At 43.7% G+C, this 22,210-nt stretch overlaps 1 protein-coding gene and 1 long non-coding RNA gene across 4 annotated transcripts in view; one reads left to right on the top strand and one right to left on the bottom strand.

The window, feature by feature from the left end:
• LOC110524005 (E3 ubiquitin-protein ligase RNF13) overlaps nt 1-22,210 on the top strand; it is an 85,953-nt gene that overhangs the window by 20,551 nt on the left and 43,192 nt on the right. For all 3 annotated transcript variants that reach the window (XM_021603269.3, XM_021603270.3, XM_090235141.1), the window contains exons 3-4: nt 232-312; nt 13,661-13,786. In XM_021603269.3, coding sequence (XP_021458944.2) covers nt 232-312; nt 13,661-13,786 — 207 coding nt within the window. The remainder of the gene's footprint in view (nt 1-231; nt 313-13,660; nt 13,787-22,210) is intronic.
• The window catches only part of LOC149983507 (uncharacterized), a 34,137-nt gene continuing 16,082 nt past the window's right edge, over nt 4,156-22,210 (bottom strand). The window contains exon 2 of the long non-coding RNA XR_016496132.1: nt 4,156-5,655. This is a non-coding gene — a long non-coding RNA (uncharacterized LOC149983507). The remainder of the gene's footprint in view (nt 5,656-22,210) is intronic.

Here is a 22,210-nt window from a genome sequence, read left to right as displayed (position 1 = left end):
CTGAGAGACGGACGGGCGCGTGGGTGGGTGGGCGGGCAGGCATGCATGCAGGAAGGCAGATAGACGGACAGATACACAGACAGACAGACGTGGTCTACAGACATTCAGACAGACTGACTGACTGACTCACTGGTTTACAGAAAACATATTTTGTCTCTGTGCTTGGAACTTCTAGTTATTAACACCACCAAGTAGTTCATGATACGATTTGTATTCTTATTTCTCTTTCAGTACACATTTGACAACAAAACGGGAAACTTTGATGACCTGCCTGCACGGTTTGGGTACCGGTTGCCCAGCGATGGACTCAAGGTGGGTACAACAATGGTCCATATGTTGACTGTTTACATACCCAGTCATTTCACTGCCATTGACACAAGTTAAAGTATAACCATCATCAGAATATGAACGATAAGCATGGAATCCAATTTTCGTTGCCATTTTTTCTTGAGATAGTTTTTCTGAGATGGGCATTCTAATGTAAAACTAAAAATGTGTAACAGAGTGAATTGATTATCAAAAATGATCACTAATGCATATACACTGAGTGTACAAAACATTAGGAACTCCTTCCTAATATTGAGTTTAGGGCTGACCTCAATTAGTCGACTGGTCGATTGTTTGGTCATTAGGCTGTTGGTCGACTGAGATTGTTTTAGTCGAACAATAACAAATATATATGTTTTAGTAGAGCAATAACAAATAAATATATATATATAAAACAATCTCGGTCGACCAACTGCTTAATGACCAAACAATCGACCAGTCAACTAATATACAGTACCAGTCAAAAGTTTGGACACACCTACTCATTCAAGGGTTTTTCTTTATTTTACTATTTTCTACATTGTAGAATAATAGTGAAAACATCAAACTATGAAATAACACACATGGAATCATGTAGTAACCAAAAAAGTGTTAAACACCCCTTTTATATTTTTTTGGTAAACAGAATGGCAACCGTATGTTTTTCATGTTATGTTCCTCATTCTAATCGAGTGGCATCCTCTGACTTCCACTCTTCTTAAATATAGACTGAACATCGAAACCAGCGTTTCCTGTGGAAAGTTTATGATGCGACACATGCCCATACAAACCAAGCAAAACTGGTCAAGCCAACCAAAACCAAGCCAAATTGAAGAAGCAAAACTGGTATTAGACTAGGCCCTGTTTACTTTGGGGTAGCCTAATCACTGATCTAAAAGAATAGATTGCTGTAGGTTATGCGTTGGAACCCCTGATTTCTCCTATCCAGTCATGTCAGATCTGTGACTAGTCCATGCTCTGGATGCAGGAAGGGGAGTGGCCTGGGAAAGTGGAGGGTGGTAGCTGAATTCGGCCTGTGTCTTTGGAGTGGGGCTGTGGCTATGTACACGTCTTTCCCGTGCGAAACATGGAGGGAGCTGAGGGTGAGGTTTTGACAAAGACTGGGAGCTAAGCTGGACCTAAACGGACTGACTGACTATCTCTGTGTTCTCATAGTCATCCAGCCGAATACTCCTTGCGAAAGTATTCGGCCCCCTTGAACTTTGCGACCTTTTGCCACATTTCAGGCTTCAAACATAAAGATATAAAACTGTATTTTTTTGTGAAGAATCAACAACAAGTGGGACACAATCGTGAAGTGGAACGACATTTATTGGATATTTCAAACTTTTTTAACAAATCAAAAACTGAAAAATTGGGCGTGCAAAATTATTCAGCCCCCTTAAGTTAATAATTTGTAGCGCCACCTTTTGCTGCGATTACAGCTGTAAGTCACTTGGGGTATGTCTCTATCCGTTTTGCACATCGAGAGACTGAAATTTTTTCCCATTCCTCCTTGCAAAACAGCTCGAGCTCAGTGAGGTTGGATGGAGCGCATTTGTGAACAGCAGTTTTCAGTTCTTTCCACAGATTCTCGATTGGATTTGACTTGGCCATTCTAACACCTGGATATGTTTATTTTTGAACCATTCCATTGTAGATTTTGCTTTATGTTTTGGATCATTGTCTTGTTGGAAGACAAATCTCCGTCCCAGTCTCAGGTCTTTTGCAGACTCCATCAGGTTTTCTTCCAGAATGGTCCTGTATTTGGCTCCATCCATCTTCCCATCAATTTTAACCATCTTCCCTGTCCCTGCTGAAGAAAAGCAGGCCCAAACCATGTTGCTGCCACCACCATGTTTGACAGTGGGGATGGTGTGTTCAGCTGTGTTGCTTTTACGCCAAGCATAACGTTTTGCATTGTTGCCAAAAAGGTCAATTTTGGTTTCATCTGACCAGAGCACCTTCTTCCACATGTTTGGTGTGTCTCCCAGGTGGCTTGTGGCAAACTTTAAACAACACTTTTTATGGATATCTTTAAGAAATGGCTTTCTTCTTGCCACTCTTCCATAAAGGCCAGATTTGTGCAATATACGACTGATTGTTGTCCTATGGACAGAGTCTCCCACCTCAGCTGTAGATCTCTGCAGTTCATCCAGTGTGATCATGGGCCTCTTGGCTGCATCTATGATCAGTCTTCTCTTTGTATGAGCTGAAAGTTTAGAGGGACGGCCAGGTCTTGGTAGATTTGCAGTGGTCTGATACTCCTTCCATTTCAATATTATCGCTTGCACAGTGCTCCTTGGGATGTTTAAAGCTTGGGAAATATTTTTGTATCCAAATCCGGCTTTAAACTTCTTCACAACAGTATCTCGGACCTGCCTGGTGTGTTCCTTGTTCTTCATGATGCTCTCTGCGCTTTTAACGGACCTCTGAGACTATCACAGTGCAGGTGCATTTATACGGAGACTTGATTACACACAGGTGGATTGTATTTATCATCATTAGTCATTTAGGTCAACATTGGATCATTCAGAGATCCTCACTGAACTTCTGGAGAGAGTTTGCTGCACTGAAAGTAAAGGGGCAGAATAATTTTGCACGCCCAATTTTTCAGTTTTTGATTTGTTAAAAAAGTTTGAAATATCCAATAAATGTCGTTCCACTTCATGATTGTGTCCCACTTGTTGTTGATTCTTCACAAAAAAATACAGTTTTATATCTTTATGTTTGAAGCCTGAAATGTGGCAAAAGGTCGCAAAGTTCAAGGGGGCCGAATACTTTCGCAAGGCACTGTACATAATGACAGATCTCTTTAATGGTGAACTAATGCCCATTGCTCCTGACTATTTTAGGTGGTCTCTGCTTTTCTAAAAACTCGTCAAATAACTTATAAACAAAGTCGTTTTGAATAATTCTGTGCTGGTTTGAGCAAAATCATGCTGACCGATTTCCTGTCCACAGATCTACTGCCAAAATCTATACAACCAATCCATGGGGACAAGTTACACATTCCTGTAACATTACCTGTGCTTTAGTCAGTGTGTGGGTATTTTCATCCCTTGTTGTTTTCCGAGCCAGTGCTTGCATTTACAAAAGGACATTTTTTGGTAGCCTACTTAGAGACTGAACCCCATGCACTCAGATTCTGGTCTGGAGCATGACTTACATTTCAGCACAGCCCAGTAGCTGCTATCTATGCCACTGTGTTAGAGCATTGGTGCTGGCACTCCCAGGATATGTCCCAAATGACACCCTATTCCCTATATAGTGCACGCTTTTGACCAGTGCCCATAAGGCTCTGGTCTAAAGTAGTGCACTACATAGGAGAAACAGCCATTTCCTCACAGCAGAGCAGAGAGAGGCCTGAATCCAGATACACTATATATCCAGAAGTATTAGAGGATTTGGCCATTTCTGCCACACCCGTTGCTGACAGTTGTCTAAAATCGAGCACACAGCTATGCAATTTCATGGACAAAGATTGGCAGTAGAATGGCCTTACTGAAGAGCTCAGTGACAGTGAGAGCAGAGAGAGGCCTGAATCCAGATACACTATATATCCAGAAGTATTAGAGGATTTGGCCATTTCTGCCACACCCGTTGCTGAAAGTTGTCTAAAATCGAGCACACAGTCACATGCGCCAAATACAGCAGGTGTAGTAGACCTTACCGTGAAATGCTTACTTACATGCCCCTAAGCAACAATGCAGTTCAAGAAATAGAGTTAAGAAAATATTTACTAAATAAACTAAAGTAAAAAATTAAATAAAAATTACAATAAAATTTTTATAACAATAATGAGGCTATATGTCACGTTCGTTGTATGGATGAGACCAAGGCGCAGCGTGATGTGAATACATCTTCTATTTTAATGAAACAAAGAACACTTCAACAAATTTACAAAACAACAAAACAAACGTGACAGCTATATAGAATAAGTGCAGACACAGGCAACTAATACATAGACAATCACCCACGAATTACCCAAGGAATATGGCTGCCTAAATATGGTTCCCAATCAGAGACAACGATAAACAGCTGCCTCTAATTGAGAACCAATCCAGGCAACCATAGACATACAAAACACCTAGACTAGTGAACAACCCCATAAACATACAAAAACCCTAGACAGGACAAAAACACAACAAACCACCCCATGTCACACCCTGACCTAACCAAAATAATAAAGAAAACAAAGTAACAAAGTAACTAAATAACTAAGGTCAGGGCGTGACACTATATTCAGGGGGGTGCCGGTACCGAGTCAATGTGCAGGCGTACAGGTTAGTTGAGGTAATTTGTAGATGTAGGTAGGGGTAAAGTGACTATGCATAGATAATAAACAGCGAGTGGCAGCAGTGTAAAAACAAAGGTGGGGGGTGTTCACTGTTAACAGTCCGGGTGGCCATTTGATTAATTGTTCAGCAGTCATATAGTTTGGGGGTAGAAGCTGTTAAGGAGCCTTTTGGACCTAGACTTGGCGCTCCAGTACCGCTTGCCGTGCGGTAGCAGACTGTTCTCTCTATGACTTGTGTGACTGGAGTCTTTTACAATTTTTTGGGGCCTTCCTCTGACACAGCCTACTATATAGGTCCTGGCTGGCAGGAACCTTGGCCCCAGTGATGTATTGGGCCGTACACACTACCCTCTGCAGCACATTACGGTCGGATGCCGAGCAGTTGCCATACCAGGCGGTGATCAATCAATCAATCAAATTTATTTTATATAGCCCTTCGTACATCAGCTGATATCTCAAAGTGCTGTACAGAAACCCAGCCTAAAACCCCAAACAGCAAGCAATGCAGGTGAAGAAGCACGGTGGCTAGGAAAAACTCCCTAGAAAGGCCAAAACCTAGGAAGAAACCTAGAGAGGAACCAGGCTATGTGGGGTGGCCAGTCCTCTTCTGGCTGTGCCGGGTGGAGATTATAACAAAACATGGTCAAGATGTTCAAATGTTCATAAATGACCAGCATGGTCGAATAATAATAAGGCAGAATAGTTGAAACTGGAGCAGCAGCACAGTCAGGTGGACTGGGGACAGCAAGGAGTCATCATGTCAGGTATTCCTGGGGCATGGTCCTAGGGCTCAGGTCCTCCGAGAGAGAGAAAGAAAGAGAGAATTAGAGAGAGCATATGTGGGATGGCCAGTCCTCTTCTGGCTGTGCCGGGTGGAGATTATAACAGAACATGGCCAAGATGTTCAAATGTTCATAAATGATCAGCATGGTCGAATAATAATAAGGCAGAACAGTTGAAACTGGAGCAGCAGCACAGCCAGGTGGACTGGGGACAGCAAGGAGTCATCATGTCAGGTAGTCCTGGGGCATGGTCCTAGGGCTCAGGTCCTCCGAGAGAGAGAAAGAGAGAAGGAGAGAATTAGAGAACGCACACTTAGATTCACACAGGACACCGAATAGGACAGGAGAAGTACTCCAGATATAACAAACTGACCCTAGCCCCCCGACACATAAACTACTGCAGCATAAATACTGGAGGCTGAGACAGGAGGGGTCAGGAGACACTGTGAGCAGCGGTGATGCTCTCAATGGTGCAGGATCTGGGGATCCATGCCAAATCTTTTCAGTCTCCTTGGGGGGCAAAGGTGTTATCGTGCCCTCTTCACAACTGTCTTGGTGTGTTTGGACTAGAGGTCGACCGATTATGATTTTTCAACGGCAATACCGATACCGATTATTGGAGGCCCAAAAAAAGCCGATACCGATTAATCGGTCGATTTTCTAAATGTTTTATTTATTTGTAATAATGACAATTACAACAACATTGAATGAACACTTATTTTAACTTAATATAATACATCAATAAAATCAATTTAGCCTCAAATAAATAATGCAAAAACAAAGTGTTGGAGAAGAAGGTAAAAGTGCAATATGTGCCATGTAAGAAAGCTAACGTTTAAGTTCCTTGCTCAGAACATGGTTCCTTTTTAAAATGAGTCTTCAATATTCCCAGGTAAGAAGTTTTAGGTTGTAGTTATTATAGGAATTATAGGACTATTTCTCTCTATACCATTTGTATTTCATATACCTTTGACTATTGGATGTTCTTATAGGCACTTTAGTATTGCCAGTGTAACAGTATAGCTTCCATCCCTCTCCTCGCACCTACCTGGGCTTGAACCAGGAACACATCGACAACAGCCATCCTCGAAGCATCGTTACCCATGCAGAGCAAAGGGAATAACTACTCCAAGTCTCAGAGCGAGTGACGTTTGAAACGCTATTAGCGTGCACCCCGCTAACTAGCTAGCCATTTCACATCGGTTACACCAGCCTAATCTCGGGAGTTGATAGGCTTGAAGTCATAACCAGCGCAATGCTTGAAGCACAACAAAAGAGCTGCTGGCAAAACGCACGAAAGTGCTGTTTGAATGAATGCTTACGAGCCTGCTGGTGTCTACCATCGCTCAGTCAGACTGCTCAATCAAATCATAGACTTAATTATAACATAGTAACACACAAAAATACGAGCCTTAGATCATTAATATGGTCGAATCCGGAAACTATCATCTCGAAAACAAGACGTTTATTCTTTCAGTGAAATACAGAACCGTTCCCTAACGGGTGGCATCCATAAGTCTAAATATTCCTGTTACATTGCACAACCTTCAATGTTATGTCATAACTACGTAAAATAGGCGGCCCAAACTGTTGCATATACCCTGACTCTGCGTGCAATGAACGCAAGAGAAGTGACACAATTTCACCTGGTTAAAATTGCCTGCTAACCTGGATTTCTTTTAGCTAAATATGCAGGTTTAAAAATATATACTTCTGTGTATTGATTTCAAGAAATGCATTGATGTTTATGGTTAGATACACATTGGAGCAAGGACAGTCCTTTTTCGCGAATCGATTAATGCAACGCAGGACACGCTAGATAAACTAGTAATATCATCAACCATGTGTAGTTAACTAGTGATTATGATTGATTGATTGATTGTTTTTATAAGATAAGTTTAATGCTAGCTAGCAACTTACCTTGGCTTACTGTATTCGCGGCAGGCTCCTCGTGGAGTGCAATGAGAGGCAGGTGGTTAGAGCGTTGGACTAGTTAACTGTAAGGTTGCAAGATTGAATCCCCGAGCTGACAATGTAAAAATCTGTCATTCTGCCCCTGAACAAGGCAGTTAACCCAAGTTAACTGACTTGCCTAGTTAAATAAAGATGAAATAAAAACTAAAAAAATTGCCAAATCGGTGTCCAAAAATACCAATTTCTGATTGTTATGAAAAATGGAAATCGACCCCAAATTAATCAGCCATCCCGATTAATCGGTCGACCTCTAGTTTGGACCATGATAGTTTGTTGGTGATGTGGACACCAAGGAATATGAAACTCTCGACCCATTCCACTACAGCTTCGTCAATGTTAATGGGGGCCTGTACGGCCATCCTTTTCCTGTAGTCCACGATCAACTCCTTTGTCTTGCTCACATTGAGGGAGAGGTTGTTTACCTGGCACCACACTGCCAGGTCTCTGACCTCCTCCCTATAGGCTGTCTCGTCGTTGTCGGTGATCAGACCTACCACTGTTGTATCGTCAACAAACCTAATGATGGTGTTGGAGTCGTGCTTGGCCACGCAGTTGTGGGTGAACCGGGAGTACAGGAGGGGATTAAGCACGCACTCCTGAGGGGCCACATTGTTGAGGATCAGCGTGGCAGATGTGTTGTTGCCAAACCTTACCACTTGGGGGTGGCCCGTAAGGAAGTCCAAGATCCAGCTGCAGAGGGAGGTGTTTAGTCCCAGGGTCCTTAGCTTAGTGATGAGCTTTGTGGGCACTATGGTGTTGAATGCTGAGCTGTAGTCAGTGAACAGCATTCTCACATAGGTGTTCCTTTTATCCAGGTGGGAAAGGGCAGTGTGGAGTGCAATTGAGATTGCATCATCTGTGGATCTGTTGGGGTATGCGAATTGGAGTGGGTCTAGAGTTTCTGGCATGATGGTGTTGATGTGAGCCATGGCCAGCCTGTCAAAGCACTTCATGGTTACCAACGTGAGTGCTACTGGGCGGTAGTCATTTAGGCAGATTACCTTCACATTATTGGGCACAGGGACTATGGTGGTCTGCTTGAAACGTGGGTATTACAGACTCTGTCAGGGAGAGGTTGAAAATGTCAGGGAAGACAGTTGCCAGTTGGTCCGCACATGCTCTGAGTACACGCCCTGGTAATCCGGCTGGCCCCGCAGCCTTGTGAATGTTGGCCTCTTTAAAGGTCTTGCTCACATCGGCTACGGAGAGAGTGATCACACAGTCGTCCGGAACAACTGGTGCTCTCATCCATACTTCAATGTTGCTTGCTTGCCGAAACAGGCATAGAATGAATTTAGCTCGTCTTGTGGCTTGTGTCACTGGGAAGCTTGCGGCTGGGTTTCCCTTTGTAGTCTGTAATAGTTTTCAAGCCCTGTCGCATCCAAAGAGCATCAGAGCCGGTGTAGTAGGATTCAATCTTAGTCCTGTATTGACGCTTTGCCTGTTTTTATGGTTTGTTTGAGGGCATAGCAGGATTTCTTATAAGCGTCCCGCTCCTTGAAAACGGCAGCTCTAGCCTTTAGCGCGGTGCGGATGTTGATTGTAATCCATGGCTTCTGGTTGGGATATGTCACTGTGGGGACGACGTCGTCAATGCACGTGTTGATGAAGCAGGTGACTGAGGTGTTATACTCCTCAATGCCATTGGATGAATCACGGAACATATTCCAGTAGGTGTTAGCAAATCAGTCCTGTAGCGTAGCATCCGCATCAACTGACCACTACCGTATTGAGCGAGTCACTGGTGCTTGCTGCTTTAGTTTTTGCTTGTAAGCAGGAATCAAGAGGATAGAATTATAGTCAGATTTGCCAAATGGAGGGCGAGGGAGAGCTTCGTATGCGTCTCTGTGTGTGGATTAAAGGTGGTCTAGGTTTTATTTCTCCTCTGGTTGCACATGTGACATGCTGATGGAAATTAGGTAAAACTGATTTAAGTTTACCTGCATTAAAGTCTCTGGCCACTAGGAGCGCCGCTTCTGGATGAGCATTTTCTTGATTGCTTATGACTTTATAGCTTGTTGTATGCGGTCTTAGTGCCAGCAGCAGTTTGTGGTGGTAAATAGACAGCAACGAATAATATAGTTTAGAACTCTCTTGGTAAATAGTGTGGTATACAGCTTATCATGACGTACACTACCTCAGGCGAGCAATACCTCGAGACCTCCTTAATATTAGACATCACACACCAGCTGTTATTGACAAATAGACAAGACAGCAGCACCCCTCATCTTACCAGACATAGCTGTTCTGTCCTGCCGATTCACAGAAAACCCAGCTAACTGTATATTATCCGTGTCGTAGTTCAGCCACGACTTAGGATAGTCTCGACCATAGATCATCGAGTTTGTTTTCCAGTGATTGCACTTTGGCCAATAGAACCCATAGTAAAGGCGATTTACTTACTCGCTTACGAATCCTAACAAGGCACCCCGACCTACTCCTTTGGTATCTCTACCTTTTCTTCACGGTAATGATAGGGAGTGGGCCTGTTCTCCGGAAGCAGTACATCCTTCGTGTCGGACTCGTTAAAGTAAAAATGTAGTTAAGTTCAAGGTGAGTAATCGCTGTTATGATGTCCAGAAGCTCTTTTTGGTCATAAGAGCCAGTAGCAGCAACTTTATGTATAAAATAAAAAGTTACAAAAATGTGAAAATAGCACAGAAAATAGCACAGTAGGCTTCCCCTCCTGCCCCATTATTATTAACAAGTCACTTCATCAAATTTCTGCCCTGCTAGAGCTGCACGGGTCAACTGTAAGTGCTGTTATTGTGAAGTGGAAACGTCTAGGAGCAACAACGGCTCAGCCGCAAAGTGGAATGCCACACAAGCTCACAGAACGGGACCGCCGAGTGGTGAAGCGCGTAGTGCGTAAAAATTATCTGTCCCCGGTTGCAACACTTACTTCCGTGTTCCAAACTACCTCTGGAAGCAACGTCAGCACAAGAACTGTTCGTCGGGAGCTTCATGGCCCGAGCAAGCCAAAGATCACCATGCTCAATGCCAAGCGTCGGCTGGAGTGGTGTAAAGCTCACCGCCATTTGACTCTGGAGTAGAGGTCGACCGATTAATCGGAATGGCAGATTAACAAGTTTTCATAACAATCGGAAATCTGTATTTTTGGGCACCGATTTTGCCGATTTTAATTTTTTTAAATTCTTCTTCTTCTTTTTTTATACCTTTTTATTTAACTAGGCAAGTCAGTTAAGAACACATTCTTATTTTCAATGTCCTAGGAACGGTGGATAAACTGCCTTGTTCAGGGGCAGAACGACATATTGTCAGCTCGGGGATTCAATCTTGCAACCTTACAGTTAACTAGTCCAACGCTCTAACCACCTGCCTCTCATTGCACGCCACGAGGAGCCTGCCTGCCACGAGGAGCCTGCCTCACTCTGACTCTCGATTCATTTGTTTTAATCTTAACACAGCACATGCTGGAGGCAAATGAATTATTCCTGTGTTTTCTTCTGTCGATACCAGGGAAAATCTGTGTTATGCTCTGCATTTGTGACATTTCCCACTTGGATTAGGTAGAGATATGTGAAGAAAGAAGGATATTTGAAATAATTTGAAATCTTAATCTGTGCTCGATTAAACTTGCCTGGTTTAATAGAACAATAGAATAGTCCCAATCTTGCATTCCAGGTAGGCTAGAGCAAACACTCAAAGTATTTGAAAGATTTCAAATAGTATTTGAACCGAAGTCTGATTAGGTATCACGACCACCGTGCAATGCCGCAGTGCAGGAGGAAGATGACTTTATTGTCCAATGTTCATGAATGGCCAAGAGATATTAGTATTTTGCTGTATCCCAAACCCTTCGAAAGACACACAGTTTGGTGAGGGTGTACAGTAGCAGAGGGCAGCCATACTACAGCACCCCTGGAGGAGGAGCAGGAGGAGGTGGTGGTTTAGGAGAGGGGTAAAGGCTTAATCGGTGGCATGATCTAGTCATGCTCTCCTCTAGAGTGGAAAGTCACTGAACACTGAATCACTATGCTAAAGCGAAAACCCACCTCCGGAATTGAAATGGTTCCTCTTCTAGGTCTAAATGTTTAGGGAATGATTCACCAACATTGGCCCCGGATTCAAAATCTGGAACTAACAGTTGGTTGTTGAACTTGAAGGTGTTTTATTGAATTCCTCCTCAATTATACAATGCTCTGTACGGTTGTGGTTAGGGATTTCCCTCTGAGTTTCTTTGTGGGTCCATTGCCAACAGGGGGAGCTATTGTAGCTTGTTTTGAACCATGTGAAAATGTGAGACAGTGGCATTGTCTTTGTGGAAGGTATCCAGGGATTCCTTTTGAAAACAGGAGTCCAGATAAAGTAGATAACAGCTTCCAGTGCCAGTTCTTCACCATCTCTTTGTATGAAATCAAGAATGTAACAACAAAAGCTTTTGGAGTTTCTATCCATCCTATTGAAAAGCGATGGTATGTTTTATACATTTTACTGTTTCATTTTCCATTCCTGTCATTTGGAGAGAATGGCAGCTTGCAATAGGTGTGTAGGTACCATTTAGACGTGCACACACACACACACACACACACACACACACACACACACACACACACACACACACACACAGACACAGACACAGGTCTTTCTAATGTTCCTCCTCTTGAGGGACACCTACCAGTCTCAGCATTGTGTGCGTGTCAACGTGTACTGTGTTCACACAAAAACAAAAAGGGCTGACGATCCGGAAAGGCTAGGTCCTTTTTGAAGCGCTCTGTACTGGCACTGCTCCAGAGAGCGAACTCTAGCTCCTCCACTAAAATGAACTCATCACTTTCACAGCTGACTGTAGCTGCCGAGTCATGGGCCCACCCCGACCAAATCCCGCAGCAATTTACACCTTGTTTGTGTCCTGAATGGCACCCAATTGCCTACATAGTGCACTACTTTTAACCAGGCCCCATAGGGCAAAATTATTTTTTTGTTGTGAACTATAAAGGGAATATGGTGCCATTTGGGACATAGGCTTCATCTTTATCTCTGACTAGCCTACCACCCCTGACTACAATCTGACTACCATCTGCACCTGATAGGATATGAAGACGCATTACACTGGATTTAATAGTGCAAGGAAATGGGACAAATATGATAAAATCAACATATCCCCACATAACACGGTTATCATTTAATCTGGAGCTAATGAATTATGTCAGCTCTATTTATGACATTTCTGTCTGCAATGTTATGAACGTTTCACTCACTCGGGACACCTCTCCCTACATGGAAACACTTGAACAGAACATCAGTCATTGGACAACAGCAGGCCCTCAAATTCAGGAAGTATGCTTGTGATTGGAAAGTGTCTCTGTCATTCTCAGCTGGCCTGCGGGTGATTGGCTTCGGCCTTGGGCCTTCCCCTTTGGCTATGTTCTGACAGGCCGAGTCATGCCCGAGGCGGGTCCCAGACTCCCAGAGCTGTAGGACCTGCTAGGTTTCATTGATGCAGTGCTCTGTGTGGACTCCACAGTCCATGTTGGCACCGTTATTCTGTTGAAAATAGCATTCTGACACAAGTACTTTAGGTGCCAATATGGTTAGCTATCTCAAACAGTACCAGCCAAACTCTGAGCGGTCTCTGGCTTTTGGGCTGATCCTACACTCTCTGTCTTTCTCTTTTGCTCTCTCTCGCTCTCTCTCCTCTCTGTCTCTCCTGTCCTGCAGCACAGGACATCTTAGGCAACCAGAAGAATTCAATGCCAAGATATGATCTCTTGTTTGGGTTTGTTTCATCTGTGGATTTTACCGTGTATTTGATCAGTCTTAGGGAACCATTTGGAACTTAGATATCTCGTGCACTACTTTTGAACCTGTGGGCCCTGGTCAAAAGTAATGCACTAAATAAGGAATTGGGTGCCATTTGGAACATTACCTTACTACTCTCGTGGCAAGGGAGGGTTTGAATAAAGCATTATGTTTCTTAATTTAAACATAATTCTGGCTCCGTGCTGTTATTGCTGTAGAAAGTAGCCATTTTGAATTGTTTAGCCTATTTCTAAATTCTTATTTCTGTGCTCTTTGTTCAGTGTCTCACTAGCCTGCATATTCACCATTTCTCTCTAGATTCCAATGGATTTAATTTTTAGATATTTGACCTTCCAGTGGATTTTTATTTAGGTTCCAGTTTCTGCTGAGGAGAGCCAACTATGAATATGCACACCACCACACCTCCTCTGTTTGTGGTGATGATTCTAAACTTGACCTGTTTTGTGGGTGTTGTTCAATTGAGTGATAGTCACATAACTGATGCTCTAACTGTGCTGTGATGTCACACCCACAGGGCTTTCTGATTGGTGCACGGCCCCAAAATGCCTGCGAACCCATTGACCCGCCCCCTATTCGGGACAACCTCACTGGTGCCTTCATCGTGCTCATCAAGCGCTTCGACTGCAACTTTGACATCAAGGTAGGGTGCATCGCAATCACACAAACCTCCCCATGTGGTATATAATTTGTTGCCCCGAAGTTGCTAACTACGTACACAAGATAAGACATTTTGGCATCCGTCAAATGGTTAGGGTAATCTGATCCTAGATCTGTGGTTAAAGGTAGTTCCTACCTAAAGGCTCCCTTATGGTCTATAATGAAGTTGCCTGTAATTAAAAAATATATATATATTTTATTGAACCTTTATTTACTAAGCAAGTAAGTTAAGAACAAATTCTTATTTACAATGACGGCCTACCCCGGCCAAACCAGGACGATTGTGCGCTGCCCTATGGGACACCCTATCACAGCCGGATGTGATGCATCCTGGAATCGAACCAGGGACTCTCTTGCACTGAGATGCAGTGCTTTAGACCGCTGCGCCACTCGGGAGCCCTGAGTACTGATCCAAAGTCAGTTTCCTTTTTTACCTCCTGATGGAAATGGTTAGGGATGGGATTGGGAAAGCTGATCCTAGATCTATACTTAGGCACAACTTCTACCTCGAGCCCTTCTTACATGCAGCACCAGTACACAGGAAATAGCTGTTGCCCAGTCAGGACTTCCTGTGCTGGCACTAAACCATATCTCCCTCTTTCCAATCCCCCCTTCCCTCCCTTCGCTCATCCGGGTAGCCTAGTGGTTAGAGAGTTGGACTAGTAACCGGAAGGTTGCAAGTTCAAACCCCCGAGCTGACAAGGTACAAATCTGTCGTTCTGCCCCTGAACAGGCAGTTAACCCACTGTTCCTAGGCCGTCATTGAAAATAAGAATTTGTTCTTAACTGACTTGCCTAGTTAAATAAAGGTAAAATAAATAAAAAATCCCCTGCTTCTCTGGTTCGTCTACTGATGTGGTGCATTAACTGGGTGCCCTCAGCAGCTCGCTGCAGAAATGCAAAAGCATTGTTGTCGTTTTAACATGGTATGGAAAATACACCTTTACCTTGCGCCAACATCACAACCAAAGAGAGAGGAGGGCATGGTTCTTTCCCTTTATTAAGAAGGGGGAAAGCATAATTTGTTATTACCGAGTTACAACATTTTATGCATGGCAAATCCACGAAGACTTGAGTGTAGCGGGATATTAGGCCTATGTTCTTCTTCTCAGCAACAAAGGAGCCATTTTGTTTTTACGGTGCGGCACTCCGAAACGTCTCGACTCTAATGTGTCTGTCTGCGGAAAGTGTATGTGTGTGGCGTGCTCAAAGTCGAGAGGAGGAGTTGTTTTCCTAATAAATCCCAGGAGCTGTGGAGAGCACCACTCGATCCATCCAACCTTGAAGTGAGGCCGTGTGCAGCAAACAGGAGTAGAGAGAGGAAGTTAGGAATGGAGAAAGAGGGGGAAGTGGAAGGATACAAGGAGAGGGACAGTGCATTCGGAAAGTATTCAGACCCCTGGACTTTTCCACATTTTTTTACGTCACAGCCTTTTTCTAAAATGGATTAAATTGTTTTTTTCCCCTCATCAATCTACACACAATACCCCATAATCAGAGTTGGGGAGTAACGGATTACAAAAAAACGGTAACTATCTGTAAACAGATTACAGATACTTTTGAAAAACTAGATGATTACTTCGAGGATTACTTTTAATCCAAGCCTATGGAATTAAAGGGGGGCTTTTATTGCTCAATCTAATTAATTCTGATAAAAATTAATAAATCCATAGGTTTAATGGACACGCTTAAACTTGTATACTTTTGATAGACATGAAGGGGCAATCTGTAGTTGCTACATCAATTTTGGGATTTATACACTTTATTTATATATACATATCTCCATGGATTCTTGAAGAATAGTTTAACTGTCACACTCCATGAGAACCCAAAATATAAGCTTGTTTTACAGAAATAACAAACAATTATTTTTATATAATGGATGGTCTGTCCTTGCATCCATAGCTCTGTCTATTTATCTGAGAGTGGTTCATTTCTCCAGGCCCATCCCTCAGCTTTTTACCAAAACAGAGGCCTGGCGACCATTTTGTTATTGTTTCATCTGTGGATTTACCCTTTAAACAGCTGCATATTATCAAGACATCAAAGTGTCACCAACAAAAAGGCAACAATAGGCCTTTAGCAAATGCAGCATATGGCATTCATTTTTCACATGTAAATCACACTTTTCAGTAGTGCTCAAAGAATGCCATTGCTTGAGCTCCTAATTTATTTTTCAACTCCAATCAATGAGTCCAATCAGTCCTCCTCCATGAGAACAAAATCATAAACAACAGAGTAGGGCTGGATAATAAAGTCCTTAGCTTTGGGGTCATGCTCGGGTAAAACAATTTGGCTAATCTATACTTCCATATTTCCAAGTGGGGTATAACATTTATTGGAATGACTGGAATTCTGATAGGCTTTGGTTTTTTAATGTAAAGATATAATTTAATCGTATTATTATATGTAGTAGAAAGCGATGGGTTAGAGGAAGCCTACATATCCAGCCCATAAAGTCAAATTTAACATCCATATATGGCCAGCTATGTAAACTTTAACATTGATTTATCCTGCAATAGATTTGCAAAATTTTCTAAAACCTGTGTTTGCTTTGTCATTAAGGGGTATTGTATGTAGATTCATGAGAGAAAAAAACTATTTAATCCATCTTAGAATAAGACTGTAACGTAACAACGTGTGGAAAAAGTCGAGGGGTATGAATACTTTCCGAATGCACTATAAATGAGTGAAGAGTCTAGGCTAATGATAGAAGTATATATGGATTGATGGAGGGAAGAGGTGGAAGTGGGGGAGGGGGTATGAGATGTAAGGAGTAATGGATTCTATGATAGATGTCAAGAGAGATGGAAGAGAGTGAGTGGGAGAGAATGAAAGCTAGAGCGAGATTAATTGATTTGATCTCTAGAACAGGCAGTATGGCTGTAGTGTGTGGGGCTTTCTCTCCCTTGTCCCTCTCCTGCTCCATGCCTTATAAGGCCTTTCTGCATCACACACACACCACTCAGCGAGGTGTTCCCGAGGCAGGACTGAAACCGGATGCCCCCCTGCTCTCTCCAGCTCGCCATGCGTCAGCCAGAGACAAACACGCTAGCACACACACTAGGCCTGACCTCAGATCAGCCTGTTCCATGATACAAACTGAACCCCTTATCAGTCAGCATTACAGACAAACTGATCTAAGAACAGCCGATACCACACTCGGCCAGACATTGGATCACTTAAAGGGACAGTTCAGTCCCAAATCAAAGTCAGTTACTATCCCACTCTTCCCCTGGACCACAGAACAGCAGATGTCAAAGGTTTACAAAGCATTAGCAGAGAGTCTGGCTCTAAGATCTGATGTAGAATCAGTCCTTGAATTTCAACTCCTACCTATAGTCAAACAGCACAGAGCTACCGATCCTGACTCAGGATCAGCCAGACAGATGTGTTCTCTACAGCAGTTGAGTTACCGAAGAGCTGGGGAGGGACTGGCATGCGCAAGAGACTGCGTTCAGGAAAGGGCAGGGATATAATGTAGGGGGACGGACCTTAGGTTTGAGGAGGGGCGTGTGTGTGTGTGTGTGTGAGAGAGAGAGAGAGAATGGCTTAATGTCTTACGTTGGCCTCCAGGCTTTTGATTGACCATTAATAAATCTCCAATCAAGCAGGTGGGAGGGTACAGAAAAAGGAGATCCTTAAATACACTGCTCAAAAAATAAAGGGAACACTAAAATAACACATCCTAGATCTGAATGAATGAAATATTCTTATTAAATACTTTTTTCTTTACAGAGTTGAATGTGCTGACAACAAAATCACACAAAACGTATCAATGGAAATCAAATTTATCAACCCATGGAGGTCTGGATTTGGAGTCACACTCAAAATTAAAGTGGAAAACCACACTACAGGCTGATCCAACTTTGATGTAATGTCCTTAAAACAAGTCAAAATGAGGCTCAGTAGTGTGTGTGGCCTCCACGTGCCTGTATGACCTCCCTACAACGCCTGGGCATGCTCCTGATGAGGTGGCGGATGGTCTCCTGAGGGATCTCCTCCCAGACCTGGACTAAAGCATCCGCCAACTCCTGGACAGTCTGTGGTGCAACGTGGCGTTGGTGGATGAAGCGAGACATGATGTCCCAGATGTGCTCAATTGGATTCAGGTCTGGGGAACGGGCGGGCCAGTCCATAGCATCAATGTCTTCCTCTTGCAGGAACTGCTGACACACTCCAGCCACATGAGGTCTAGCATTGTCTTGCATTAGGAGGAACCCAGGGCCAACTGCACCAGCATATGGTCTCACAAGGGGTCTGAGGATCTCAACTCGGTACCTAATGGCAGTCAGGCTACCTCTGGCGAGCACATGGAGGGCTGTGCGGCCCCCCAAAGAAATGCCACCCCCCACCATGACTGACCCACCGCCAAACCGGTCATGCTGGAGGATGTTGCAGGTAGCAGAATGTTCTCCACGGCGTCTCCAGACTGTCACGTCTGTCACATGTGCTCAGTGTGAACCTGCTTCCATCTGTGAAGAGCACAGGGCGCCAGTGGCGAATTTGCCAATCTTGGTGTTCTCTGGCAAATGCCAAACGTCCTGCACGGTGTTGGGCTGTAAGCACAACCCCCACCTGTGGACGTCGGGCCCTCATACCACCCTCACGGAGTCTGTTTCTGACCGTTTGAGCAGACACATGCACATTTGTGGCCTGCTGGAGGTCATTTTGTAGGGCTCTGGCAGTGCTCCTTCTGTTCCTCCTTGCACAAAGGCGGAGGTAGCGTTCCTGCTGCTGGGTTGTTGCCCTCCTACGGCCTCCTCCACATCTCCTGATGTACTGGCCTGTCTTCTGGTAGCGCCTCCATGCTCTGGACACTACGCTGACAGACACAGCAAACCTTCTTGCCACAGCTCGCATTGATGTGCCATCCTGGATGAGCTGCACTACCTGAGCCACTTGTGTGGGTTGTAGACTCCGTCTCATGCTACCACTAGAGTGAAAGCACCGCCAGCATTCAAAAGTGACCAAAACATCAGCCAGGAAGCATAGGAACTGAGAAGTGGTCTGGTCACCACCTGCAGAACCACTCCTTTATTGGGGGTGTCTTGCTAATTGCCTACAACAGCATGTGACATTTATTGTCAATCAGTGTTGCTTCCTAAGTGGACAGTTTGATTTCACAGAAGTGTGATTGACTTGGAGTTACATTGTGTTGTTTAGGTGTTCCCTTTATTTTTTTGAGCAGTGTACAACCCCCGTCCACCCCCAAAGCTGTACAGCTCCCAGACTTTTAACAGAAGCTCAAATGTCAGAGAAACAAAGGAGGAATCCAGGAATCGATTTTGGCTCAAAATAGGGGAGCAGAGGGAGGTAAAAAAAATGGCTGGAAATGTTTCGCAGCATTTGTGGTTTTTTTTGCATTGCGCTAAACAGTACCGTGTGATCAAGTGAATGAAAACGGATTGTTTTTGAGTACCATCAGACATAATGGGAGATACAGTAATGCACGCTCTGTTGAGTGTCCGGGGCTGTCTGAGAGCTTGTGAGTGTTGGGTTTGATGTGCCGGGGAAGACATGCCACTCTGTGGGAGTGTGTGGTGGTGTGGGATGGGGAGCAAGAGAGCAGGTGATCAAGTGAGGGGACTTCTAGCGTTAATGGGTGAACTGGAGAGTGTACAGTGCATTTGGAAAGTAATTCAGTCCCCATCCCTTTATCCAAATGTTGTTATCTTACAGCCTTATAAGTATAATTTGCAAATAAATTCATAAAAAATCCTACAATGTGATTTTCTGGATTTTTTTTCTTCTCATTTTGAAGTGTACATATGATGAATTACAGGCCTCTCTCATCTTTCTAAGTGGGAGAACTTGCACAATTGGTGGCTGACTAAATTATTTTTTGCCCCACTGTACAGTTGAAGTCGGAAGTTTACATACACCTAGGTTGGAGTCATTAAAACTCGTTTTTCAACCACTCCACAAATTTCTGGTTAACAAACTATAGTTTTGGCAAGTCGGTTAGGACATATACTTTGTGCATGACACAAGTAATTTTTCCAACAATTGTTTACAGACAGATTATTTCACTGTATCACAATTCCAGTGGGTCAGAAGTTTACATACACTATGTTGACTGTGCCTTTAAACAGCTTGGAAAATTCCAGAAAATTATGTCATGGCTTTAGAAGCTTCTGATAGGCTAATTGACATCATTGGAGTCAATTGGAAGTGCACATGTGAATGTATTTCAAGGCCTACTTTCAAATTTAGTGCCTCTTTGGTTGACATCATGGGAAAATCAAAAGAAATCAGCCAAGACCTCAGGAAAACAATTGTGGACCTCCACAAGTCTGGTTCATCCTTGGGAGCAATTTCCAAATGCCTGAAGGTACCACGTTCATCAGTACAAACAATAGTACGCAAGTATAAACACCATGTGACCACGCAGCCGTCAAACCTCTCAGGAAGGAGACGCGTTCTGTCTCCTAGAGATGAACGTACTTTGGTGCGAAAAGTGCAAATCAATCCCAGAACAACAGCAAAGTATCTTGTGAAGATGCTAGAGGAAACGGATACAAAAGTATCTATTTCCACAGTAAAACGAGTCCTATATCGACATAACCTGAAAGGCCGCTCAGCAAGGAAGAAGCCACTGCTCCAAAACCGCCATAAAAAAGCCAAACAAAAAAATCCAGACTACGGTTTGCAACTGCACATGGGGACACAGAATGTCCTCTGGTTTGATGAAACAAAAATTGGAACTGTTTGGCCATAATGACCATCGTTATGTTTGGAGGAAAGGGGGGGGGCTTGCAAGTCGAAGAACACCATCCCAACCGTGAAGGACGGGGTTGGCAGCATCATGTTGTGGGGGTGCTTTGCTGCAGGAGGGACTGGTGCACTTCACAAAATAGATGGCATCACAAGGAAGGAAAATTATGTGGATATATTGAAGCAACATCTCAAGACATCAGTCAGCAAGTTAAAGCTTGGTCGCAAATGGGTCTTCCAAATGGACAATGACCCTAAGCATACTTCCAAAGTTGTGGCAAAAATGGCTTAAGACAACAAAGTCAAGGTATTGGAGTGGCCATCACACAGCCCTGACCTCAATCCTATAGAAATTTTGTTGGCAGAACTGAAAAAGCGTGTGCGAGCAAGGAGGCCTACAAGCCTGACTCATTACACCAACTCTGTCAGGAGGAATGGGCCAAAATTCACCCAACTTATTGTGGGAAGCTTGTGGAAGGCTACCCGAAACGTTTGAATCTACCAAATACTAATTGAGTGTATGTAACCTTCTGACTCACTGGGAATGTGATGAAAGAAATACAAGCTGAAATAGATCATTCTCTCTACTATTATTCTGACATTTCACATTCTTAAAAAGTGGTGATCCTAACTGACCTAAGACAGGGAATTTTTACTTGGATTAAATGTAAGGAATTGTGAAAAACTGAGTTTAAATGTATTTGGCTAAGGTGTAAGTAAACTTCCGACTTCAACTGTAAGTTTTCAGACCCTTTGCTATGTGACTCGAAATTGAGCTCAGGTGTATCCTGTTTCCATTGATCATCCTTGAGATGTTTCTACAACTTGATTGTTGTCCACTTGTAGGTAAATTCAATTGTTTGGACATGATTTGGAAATGCACACACCTGTCTATATAAAGGTCTCACAGTTGACAGTGCATGTCAGAGCAAAAGCCAAGCCATGAGGTCGAAGGAATTGTCCATAGAGCTCTGAGACGGTATTGTGTCGGCACAAATCTGGGGAAGGGTACCAAAAAATGTCTGCAGCATTGAAGGTCCCCAAGAACACAGTGGACTCCATCATTCTTAAATTGAAGAAATTTGTAACCACCAAAACTCTTTCTAGAGCGATCAGGCGAGAAGGGCGTTGGTCAGGGAGGTGACCAAGAACTCGATGGTCACTCGAACAGAGCTCTAGAGTTCCTTTGTGGAGATGGGACAACCTTCCAGAAGGACAACCATCATTACAGCATTCCACCAATCAGCCTTTATGGTAGTGGCCAGACCGAAGACACTGCTCAGTAAAAGGCACATAACAGCACACTTGGAGTTTGCCAAATGGCGCCTAAAGGACTCTTACCATGATAAAAAAAATATTATCTGGTCTGAATGCCCAAGTGTCACGTCTGGAGGAAACCTGGAACCATCCCTACGGTGAAGCATGGTGGTGGAAGTATCATGCTGTGGGGATGTTTTTCAGAGGCATGGATTGGGAGACTAGTCAGGATCAAGGCAAAGATGAATGGAGAAAAGTATAGAGAGATCATTGATGAAAACCTGCTCCGGAGCGCTCAGGACCTCAGACTGGGCTATGGTTCACCTTCCACCACGTCAACGACACTAAGCACACAGCCAAGACAACGCAGGAGTGGCTTTGGGACAAGTTTCTCAATGTCCTTGAGTGGCCCAGCCAGAGCCCTGAACCTGAT

Source organism: Oncorhynchus mykiss, chromosome 5 (genome assembly GCF_057628025.1).
Source record: "Oncorhynchus mykiss isolate SJ-2025 chromosome 5, ASM5762802v1, whole genome shotgun sequence".
Classification (NCBI taxonomy): domain Eukaryota; kingdom Metazoa; phylum Chordata; class Actinopteri; order Salmoniformes; family Salmonidae; genus Oncorhynchus; species Oncorhynchus mykiss.
This window is presented reverse-complemented; position numbering and strand designations above follow the sequence as displayed.